At 54.6% G+C, this 10513-nt stretch overlaps 1 protein-coding gene across 19 annotated transcripts in view; it reads left to right on the top strand.

Moving 5' to 3' along the window:
• The first annotated feature begins 1891 nt into the window (after positions 1-1891).
• Positions 1892-10513, top strand: part of Col13a1 (collagen type XIII alpha 1 chain) — a 145326-nt gene continuing 136704 nt past the window's right edge. For all 19 annotated transcript variants that reach the window (XM_031347216.1, XM_031347208.1, XM_031347215.1 and 16 more), the window contains exon 1: positions 1892-2712. In XM_031347216.1, coding sequence (XP_031203076.1) covers positions 2425-2712 — 288 coding nt within the window. In that variant the 5' untranslated portion in view covers positions 1892-2424. The remainder of the gene's footprint in view (positions 2713-10513) is intronic.

Genomic DNA, 10513 nt, shown 5'->3' with positions numbered 1-10513 from the left:
TCCTCCTGAAAAAGATCTAGATCCTTTATTATACGCCCATCTTATTTACTTATTTAGTTTTTCTTTGAAACGGGATCTCATAGAGCCCACACTGCCCTCAAACTCGCCATGTGGCCGCGAATGACCTTGAATGGATCATCCTCCTGCTTCTGTCTCCCAAGTGCTGGGATGACAGATTCGTACCACTACACCTGGTTTATTTTAAACTGCCGGAAAAGGACTTTTTATCGTTAGTTTTTCTGACTGCATGGGGTCTCTCGGATCCTTGGGTTTGGACTTTTTTTTTCCCATTGCTGGACTCAGCTCAGGCTATCATACTAAGGCTACCTGAGCCTTGAAACCCCATCTCAAACATACTGCAGCCCCCAAATGTTTTCAGTCTTGCCGCGTCAGCTCAGTGCTACGAACACCTCAGTATAAGCCACCTTTCAGACTGACCCCGGCTGTTGGAGAAGCCTCAACTCGCCCAATTTCTTGCAGCGAATATTGCAGCTGAGAAACTCTCCGGCGCCCTCTAGTGGTCTTGGGTGCCATTGTGTTCTCAGGCATTCGGACTGGAAGGAGATTATCTCTTGACCAGACTGGGGACCCAGAGGCCTGTTTGTTAATGAGACACATCAAGGAAATATTGACACTGAGACTTCCTGGGCACCAGCCCTGTCCGCTGCGTTGCTTTCTAGCCCTCTGGTTCTCCGGGGTAGCTGACTACCTAGCAGTTAGTCTTACATTAAATCTATATAAGTACTGTATTACAGACTCCCATTCCGTTAAATGTGCACTACCCACTCATGTTTGCATTGCATAGAAAGCTCCTTCTCACTGGTCAACATGCGAAATGTAGTTTGCCTTGTTACTAGGAAAGGACGCTCACTCCCACACCTCTGTCATCCCCTACTTCCGGTTCACAGTTCAAGGACCAGCCTGCCCTCCCCTGCCCGACGCTTCAGCCTCATTTGCAGGAACGTCTAGGGACACAAGGAAATGAGAACTCTACTGACAGCAGTCACTCGTAGTAGCGGGGCGGGAAGTGGGGGGGGAGGTGCGGGAGAGGAAAATAGCAAATGCAGAATACCCAAAGGCCACTGGCTCTTCTGCAGACAAGGAAGCCACGCAGGCGGAATAGGGTTAGCTTTGAGGGGGTTAAGGGGAGATGGAGTATGAAAACTGTGCGCCATTGAAGGCTTGCACTCCTAGGTCATCTAGTCTGCTGTGGGTCTCAGATCAACAAAAAAAGAGCCCCACCCCCCATCCCCCGTGCCTGTTAGAAATCCTAAGATAAACCCAGGTGGTGGGCGTGACCCCTGATAAATTTCTATTCTGTAGTTCTTTAGGTCTAGTTCTGCTATCCCGAGGCGCTGGGTTTCCCACTCTGAGTGAATCTGTGGTTGGTGGCATGGTCCCACCAGAGACGCCTGGGTGGAAACGGGTGAGGGAGAGATTGTCCGCTGTAGTCACTGCAGATCTCCCAACTCAGGACGTTCAGGACCATGCAGGCGCCCTGACAGGTTGCCGGGAGGGTCCCCGAGGCCCCGGAAGAGCAGAGTGCTGTGGTGCGGTGCATTGGCTGCCAGGAGGGTCCCCGATGTTCTGGGAAAGCGGGGTGCTGGGATGCCGGGTCCCTATGTCTTTGAGATCTTGAGTGTCAATCTATGGAAAGGAAGAAGAGCGCAGCCCCAGCTCCACCCCACACCCCCTCCCCGCCTATAAATAACCCCAAGTGTCACTTCAAAGGGCACCAGGAGCCCGGGACGGGGGCTACCGAGGTCGGCGAGGGCCCCCGCACACCACGCCCCCCACCCCAGGCGACTTTGCATAAATAAACAAACCCCAGCCGCGGCCCCGCAGGAGGTGGAGGAGGAGCGGGAGGAGGGCGAGGGAGGGGCGCAGGAGATTAGTTTGGGAAGTAGCGCCCGGCGCTCATCCGATCCGCGCGGCCGCGCCGGCTGTGTCAAGTTACAGAGGCGCCGGAATCGGCCCCAGCCCGGCTCACTGCAGCCACGACCCACCTCTGCCCATGGGGCCTTGCATGCGCGCCCCTTCGCCCGGGGACTGACACCCGTTCTCCCAGGAGACACAAGACACCCAGAAGGACCCCGAGCGTCGCACCAGCCCGAAGACTGCAGAAGCGAGAAGGGAAAGAGCGGGGAGCGGGGCCAGATCCCCGGACTTGGAACATTCTTCGAAATAACTTTTTTTCTTATTTTGGCATACTCCGATCGCGTCTGCTGGTGGCTCTCTTGCCTGCCCCCCTCCCAACTCCGACTGCTCATTTTCGGTCCTCTTTGGCGAGCAAAGGAAAGGGACGTTCTCTAGCCACGCTAGCCCCCTTTTCCTCCCCTTGCCTCTCAGTTTGGATCGCGCCTCTTGGATCTCGTTTTTATTTATTCTATTTATTTATTTATTTGGCTCTCAAGACGCGAGGGGATGGTGGCGGAGCGCGCCCGCAAAACGGCAGCCTCCGGCAACCGCGGGCCTGGGGAGCTGGGCGCGCCGGGGCCCGGGACAGTAGCGCTGGCTGAGCAGTGCGCTAGGCTGCCGAGCCCCGGGTGCTGCGGACTGCTGGCTCTGGCGCTGTTCTCGCTGGCGCTCAGCCTGCTCGCCCACTTTCGGACCGCCGAGCTGCAGGCCCGAGTGCTGCGCTTGGAAGCGGAGCGCGGGGAGCAGCAGATGGAGAAAGCTATTTTGGGACGAGTCAACCAACTGCTGGACGAGGTTTGTGCCCTTTGTCGCTGCCTTTTATCCCCACCCCGAGGCGCCCCCTCGCGCAGTCCCGGGACTCCAGGAGCCTGTGCGGGCCGGCGCTCTTTTGCACGCTCGCCCAGGTTGCATGGACTAGAGCTGTGGGCAGGGATCGCCGCTGAGCTGCCAGAGATCCAGAGCACCGGGCCAGCATGCGCCGGACCTCCCAGCTCTGGGAGACCCCGGGATCTTGCGCTGGGGGCGCTGTACGAGCGCGGCGGTCAGGTGGAGAAAGGCAGGGCGCGCAAAAGGTGCGCAGAGGCCGCCTGGGCTAGTTGCTGGAAGTAGTCTGGGGAACGCTTGCAGGGATCCGGTGGTCCCGTCCGCTCCACGAGGGTGCCTGGTTTTTATGGTCACACTTGGAAGCAGGGCAAGAGACTGAACCATTTAAGGACCAAAAGGGACAATTTCTAAAGCGGATTGCGCTTTGCTGGTCTCTGTTTGCTGTCTCTGGCCCCTAGAGCCCAAGTTTGAGTTGCCTGGCTCTGTCCTTCTCAGGGTCCCGTTAACCTCTGACTCTTCCGGCTGTTCCCTCTGAAATGGTCCTAACTCCATCCCTGCAAAAAGCTCTCTCTCTCCCTCTCTCCTTGTCCCCAAATGTCTTCCTTCCCAGGTAGTTCAAAAGTGACTAATGAGTATCTTCGCTGGGGGGAATCCTGAGAGTGCGCGTGGCAATGGCATCCTCCCTTGGGAGTCGGGAAACGCAGAGTCTAGTGGGGCGGAGTGTGGGTGTGGGCGATAAGGAGGGAAATCGGAACCCAAGATGGAGTGTGCTGGCGGCCTAAGAAAAAAATCTGAAGAGCACAGTGGGAGGTGTGTGGGGTTGTAACCAAAAGGTCACTTCTTCCGGAAAACCAGCAAGCAGCTCTGGGCTTCTGTTGGCTAAATCTTGGGATTTATTGGGATGCTGTGCAAACTGGGACACATACTGTGACCTCTCGGAGCTTACAGAATGATGGCAAGCATGAGCCAGATCTAACAAGGGTTGGTTTAGGTTTCTCTGAGGTGCTTCTGTAATTCCCTAGATGGCCCCATGGGGGGAGTCACAGGCCACCGCATAGAGGGTGTCCCACGCTTGCTGATACAGCCCATTGCCATGACTGGTCAGGACTAAGAAGGCTCAGTCAGGCCACCCACAGTTCCCTGGGCCTGGGGGCAGTCTCTGGGCTCGGGCTGGTTGGCTGAGAGGGGGAGGGGCACCGTGTGGACCGTGAGGAGGATGGCAAACACCTCCTCGTGCGCATCCCTGTGTCAGGTCTCCAGGTCTCCCTTTTGTCCATGCTTTTAAGCAGAAGCTCGTGTTTACCCCTGCTGACTCTTTGACCCTAGCCTCTAGAACTGAGAAGCACTTCAAAGATGATCAGAAGTGAACCCCATTTTGCAGAGGGGAAAAACTGAGGTCTTGGGAAGAGCAGTGGGTTGTTCAGAGCTGTATGATGACATCCAGTGTTAGAGCTAAGCCTTCCTACCCCGCACCCATTGCTGAGAGCTAGCTGCCAGGGGATGGGGTGGGAGGGAGGGTGGTACAACTGCCCCGGAGAACACTTCAAGTCTTCCCAAACTTGAGTGGGACATAGAAAGAAAATGAGTAGACACCATGTCTGGAGGGAAACGTTACAATAATGGAGGAAAACTAGCCAGGAAATGTCTTATATACAACATAAGGTGGGCTTCCTGAAGGAGTGATTTTTCAGGGCAAAACCAAGCATGAAGATAAGAGTTTGCCTGGTACCAGGGCGTGTGAGCATCAGGCTTTGTGCAGGGACAACCCTACCACTATCCAGGAAAACGGGCTTTGGAGGGTGGAGCCAGAGGTGGGGGCGGGGCTGCTTTGGGAACTGGGGAGCTGGGCATAGTTGAAGGTGAGGCTGGGTGTGATAGGCAACCCAGGTCAAAAGGGACCTTAGAGACTGCTAGATGGGGAAATGGGAAGCTACCAAAGGATTTAATGAAAGATGTTTATGTCCCTCAAATGGGAATTAAGGCTGACAGGAGGCTGTTTGGGGACCATAGCCGGGGATGATGTTAGGGACAGGGCTTGCTGGACGTGCTAGCTGCAGGGGTAATGATACCTGGGAGGTAGTAGTCTGGATATGCTGGAGAGAGCTGTCCTGTCAGGGAACCTGGCAAATATGGGGGTCTATGGTCTGGGGGCTGCTGGAGAGGCCCTCAGAGGCCACCTGGTCTCATACAGGAATCACTAGCCTATGTGGCTTATTCTATTGGAATCAAATACAAATCAAACTGGAGACTGTCACACACTCGAGTCTCACGGAAATCGCTTGGCAGACAGGAGCCGGTGACTGGCTGGGCAGCGGAGTTTCTCATTGCTGTGACAAAAAAATAGCCTGTCCAGAACAACACAACGGAGAAGGGCTTACGTTGGCTCACAGTTCGGAGGTGTCGGTGTCTCTGGTAGGAGGGGCAGAACAACTCTCTGAGCCCCTCCAGCTCCCAGCAGACACCCAGATGCAGGTGTGGCTCTGTCGGGGCAGTGGTTCTGCGCTAACTTACCTCTCTCCAAAATCACTCTCACAGACTCACCCGCTGGGGGGGGGAGGGGCTTCGATCCTCTAGGCCTTTATTATTTTTTTTTTTTCTGAGACAGGGTTTCTCTGTGTAGCCCTGAACCCACTCTGTAGACCAGGCTGGCCTTGAACTCAGAAGTCCGCCTGCCTCTGCCTCCCAAGTGCTGGGATTAAAGGCGTGCACCACCACTGGCTTTTCTCGATTCGATCAGTTTGATAAGATTAAACACAATAGGCAGCTGTGGGGACTGTGGAAGCATCTCCAGAGAAACTAGATGGGGAACCCACCCTTTGTCTCTCCTTCCCCAGGGTTATTCTCCCACATATAAGCAAAGAACAAGAGAGGAAGAGGTAAGCCCTGACAAGAGGGCTCAATGGGTAGAGGGCTTGCTGAATCAGCCTCAAGCCCTGAGTTTAATCTCTGAAACCCACAGACTTATTTCTATGCTAGCACACTCAAGCAAGAGCACCCGCCAATTACACACACAATGATGATAAATAATTTTAACTAAAAAAAAAAAAAGTGGATGAGGCTAGACCAGGATGAGAGAGGGAGGGCCATGTAGTTTTGTTTCAAAACAGATTTGTGAAAGGGATGGGAAGGGGGTCCCTGCCCTTATGTGGACACAGGGAGCTAGAGGGCAGAGGGACTAGGATTAAATCCCCTACTGCTGGGAGCCTAGAGTGGACCTCACCACCCCCTGCTGCTAGGTTTCTTGGCTGCTAAATCCAGGTTCCAAGTCCACCCTGGGACTGCTGTGAGAGCCTCAGGGGGTGGCAGTCAGCAAGAGGCATGAAGGAATGGCTCCACCAGCAGGAGGTGATGATGCCCCAGCCTAAGGGCTCCTGGGGGGGCAGGGAGGGTAGCAGTTCCTGGAGCACAAGGGCCTGAGCCCATGCTTAAGGGAAGAGAGAGGGACTTCAGAGGGGGCCTGTGCGGTGGTCTGCTGGTCCCCCTCAGATCCAGGGAGACGTGAAGTGTGCGGAGGACAGAGGCTGGGTGTGTAGGACTGGCAGGACGGGCCAAGCAGAAGGACCCAGTAGGAAAGGACATTTGGGACGAGGCAAGCAAGGTCAGATCTGAGGGGCCCCTGGCCACTGGTGGATGGGTCACCACTGGGAGACAACCTAGAGGTGGGGAGGTTGGGTTTGATTCGCTGCCAGCGCCTCTCTGTGGTGTGGGACCCTTAATGAGCACTCCAGCTGCTTGACAGTTGATTTCCTTGCTATGAAGAAAGACGCTGGAATGTCCCAAATGGAGAAAATCAGATGACACCTAGGCTAGACTGGGCAGAAGATGGGAGGCGGGGCAGGGGTAAGTGGGGTGGGGGAGGGGAGGCTGGATTGAGATTAAAAACAGCAAATCCATTTCGGAGGCCCAGGGCTGCGGACTCTGAGGGAGAGGCCAGATCTACTCCTACTCCAGTTACAATGCTGTTCCCAGTACCTTTATTGTATTGTCCCTTGGAGTGGCTCATAGGATGCACCAAGGCCACAGACAGGACCAGGATGGCACCTCTCGTCCTCCCCAGTCTGCAGTAGCTGGCACTATCCTATTCCACTTTATAGATAAGGAGAGCAGTGTCATTGAACTTCCCTCCCGCTTCCCATGACTCATTTCTTCCACCTTGGGGAATCTCTGGGAAAGGAAGTAGTAGAAACTTCCAGGCCCAGATGTTGATGGAGTGCAAGCAGACACCTCCCCCCTATGCACAACCCTAAAAAGACCTGTTTATGAGAATGTCTTGCATCTATAGGATGTGTAAAGGGACCTTTTATTGGGCTATTGAGAAGAGAGATCAAAGCAGTGGCAAAAAGATTAAAACATGAGGCTGCGGACGGAGAGGTGGGCTCTGAATGGAGCAGGCTGTGTCACAGAGTAAGTTGCCTGTGCAGCAGTGTCCTGGGTACCTGACAGCTGTCTGAGCCTCAGGAAGTAGGCAGGCCTTAGGGATCCTCAAACGAAGCCCAGCATGCCATTGAGTCCATCCCAAATCATGTCTCCTGATTCGGGGCATGACAAGATGTGTGGGGAGTGATACCTCTGGCCCTCACTCTGCAGTGGGAAGACCAGTCCAATGGATTCTCCTCTACTAGCATCAAAGGATCAAGATGGGATCCTGCTAGAGAGACGTAGGAGGTCTGTCTCTTCTGTGGGCCCCTTTCTGTTCTCCAGTTAGCTACTAGCTCCTTGGTGGGTCATGGATGGTTGGTACATGTTATATGTGTGCCTGGCCCCAGTTCCAGGGTTCTCAGCAGAGATGGCCCATGGATCACAGGATGCTTTCCCATCAGGCTTTGCAGGGCTTTGAGTCTTGCAGCAGTGCTCCGGGAAGCTTTGGAGAGCTAGCAAGAGTTGATGCCTGCCAGGCGGTGGTGGCGTACGCCTTTAATCCCAGCACTTGGGAGGCAGAGGCTGACAGATTTCTGAGTTCGAGGCCAGCCTGGTCTACAGAGTGAGTTCCAGGACAGCCAGGGCTACACAGAGAAACCTTGTCTTGGAAAAAAAAAAAAAAGAGTTGATGCCCAACATGAAGAGAGCCATTTCATGACCTGAAGTTTTGTTTTGTTTTAAATAGCAAGTTTACTAGGATGGATTAAGTCAGGGAGAGCTGTCACCGTCTCTGTGCAGAGGCTTCTCAGGTGACTCCAGGCCAGATGAAGGCTCTCTGGGGAGCACCAGCCCTTGTGGGAAGTGGCTGGAAGTGCAAGTGTCAGAGCAAAGTCCTGTTGGTCACTCCCAGAAAGATGTCTTTCCCCTTTACACCACATCCTTCTAGAGTCTTCTCAGTGTCCTCTGGAGAGATATCTGGAGCCATGAGAACTCCCGCCCCAGGGGGCACTTCCCGGAAAGGCCTAAAATGACATTTTAGGGCAGAGAAAGAAAAAGCAGACAGAGCACATGGTGCTGGCTTCCCTGCCCAGTGGGGGCAGACATTAGTAACCAATCACTCAATGACCAGTTCACCCTGAGCCTGGTCAGAACTCTCAGTCATTCTCCATCTAGGACACCAGGCTATACTCCCAGCCCATTGGAGCCAACATACAAGGAAAAGTCTACCAGCCATCTGTGATTTAGCCCCAGCTACGTGGGGCCAGGTGTCCTCTGCATAAGCGTTAAGTGTCCTGTCTCTCCATTTGTCCACACAGCCTAGTAAGAGGGCCGGAGGCTCATTAGTCTCCAGGCTTACTATTGACCATGATCTGGGACTTTGAAAGTGGTAGCTGATTTAAGATCACATGTGTACGTGTGTATGCAGGTTTATAGATGTATGGAGACAAGAGGGCAGCCTGAGGTGTTGTTCCTCAGGTGTGTGTGTGTGCTGGTGTGTCACAGGATCTCTCACTGGCTTGGAACTTGCCAAGTAGGCTAGGCTGATTGGCCAGCGATCCCCAGGAGTCTTCCTGCCTCTGCCTCCGCCTCCGCCTCCACTAGGATTACAAGCACACACCCCACACCCAGTCCCAGTTTCTGATCTCAGGTCCTCATGTTCAAAACAACACTTTAGCAACTGAGCTCGCTCTCCCCACTCTGAATCGGTATCTTGCTGGAGGCCTGGGGAAGTGTTCCAGCCAACTGAGGCTCCCATCCCTCCGGTCCCAGCTGTGGCTTAACATTTGCTCCCACAGTGTCCCTGAGAGAGGAGCTTCATAGCAGCCAGCCTAGGGCACAATATTTGGGCAGCACAATGCTTGGCCGTGGCTGGAGGTCGGGGATGGCTCCTCCTGATAGTTCTGCCTGCACAGAGTAGCTGAACATCTACCGCTTTGGCTCCCTCTCCCCAAGGTCGAGTGCTCCATCCACTCCTTACCAGGCTGCTTGGCAACATGTTGCAGGGGGTGGAGGAGGGGGTGCAGAATAATATCACTGGCAAGCCCGCAGCATTTGTCGCCACACGGCCCTCAGCCACTAGTTGGGGGAAACTCGGGATCCTAATTAGAAACATACAGATGGCAAAGCCCCCTGCTCGGAGATGACAGCTGATCAGGTGAAATCACCCAGGTGCGCTGACTGTAACCACTGACACTCCCTACCCCCCATCAAGAGTGACAAGATAGAAGATGCAGCCAATCTTGGCACTTATAGCTACGTTTGGGGGGACTTTACTGTGGACCTGGCACTCTCTGTTCAGAGCTTTTTGCATCTTCTGATCGCTGAAGCCGTGCAGCAATCCTGTGTGCGATCTCTGTGCCCGCCATTCCTTTTTCAGAGAAGAGCGGAAGCTGAAGCCCGCAGAGGTCAAATGACTTGCCCAGGGTCACGTGGCTGGTGAATAGTAGTGACTGGTCAGCATAGCCACTAACAATGTGCTTGCCCGCACGGAGAAGACAGAAGATGAGGGAGGCACTCAGTCAGCTGTGGTCCCCTACAGAGGAAAGGCAGGACTGAACTGGTTTTGGCGCCTGGCTTGAGCGATGGCTCATCCTAGGAATGGCTCCACGGGGCGCTATTTCTTGTTTCTAGCCTTGGTAAGGAAGACCCTAAGGAGAGTTTTTATCCTGTCCTGACCTCAGCTGTGCTGGGCTCTGCCAGGGTCGGTTCTTACTGCTCACACCAGGGACTGCTTCACCACAAGTGTGGGCTCACCTGATGGGTGGCCAGAGCCACATTCCCCATTCATATTCATTCTCTCTCTCCCCCCTCTCTCCCCATCCCCTTGCTTCTCCTTCTCTCTCTGTCTCTCTGTCTCTGTCTCTGTCTCTGTCTCTGTCTCTGTCTCTCTCTCTCTCTCTCTCTCTCTCTCTCTCTCTCTCTCTCTCTCTGTACCCTGAGCAGTTGGTCTTTCCTCAGCCAGTGAGGCTCCATCAGGGGAAACTGAGGCCCAAGGCTGGAGAAGGCTGAGCTAGGCTAGGAACACTCAGGAGGAGGCCACTGGCAGCTGGGCCAGCCCCCTGGGGGAACACTGCACTCCTGTCTCTCATCTAGAGGCTATTGTGAGGTTCTGGGAAACCCATGTGGCCGGAGTCCACTCCGGATGGGTCTCTTTAGCCCCTTTCTTCTCTGACCCAGCCCCAGCCTCTGTGAACCCTGAGGAAGGCAGTCTGATCTTTCTTCCTTCTCCTCCCTCTGTCTTCTCCCTCCTCCCACCTCTCCTCTCTCAGACTCTTTCCCAGGCTGCCTCCCTTTTACCTGGTGTGTAAGTGGCCACAGCGAGGCTGAGATGCCCCACTTGCTGTCCTGGGCCTCTGACACCCCTGAGAGCCCAGCCATGGTTATCAGCTGCACTCTGGATGCTCTCTCTCCC

Source organism: Mastomys coucha, unplaced genomic scaffold (genome assembly GCF_008632895.1).
Source record: "Mastomys coucha isolate ucsf_1 unplaced genomic scaffold, UCSF_Mcou_1 pScaffold3, whole genome shotgun sequence".
Taxonomy (NCBI): domain Eukaryota; kingdom Metazoa; phylum Chordata; class Mammalia; order Rodentia; family Muridae; genus Mastomys; species Mastomys coucha.
The sequence above is the reverse complement of the archived record's forward strand: the minus strand, read 5'-3'. Positions and strand labels throughout refer to the sequence as shown.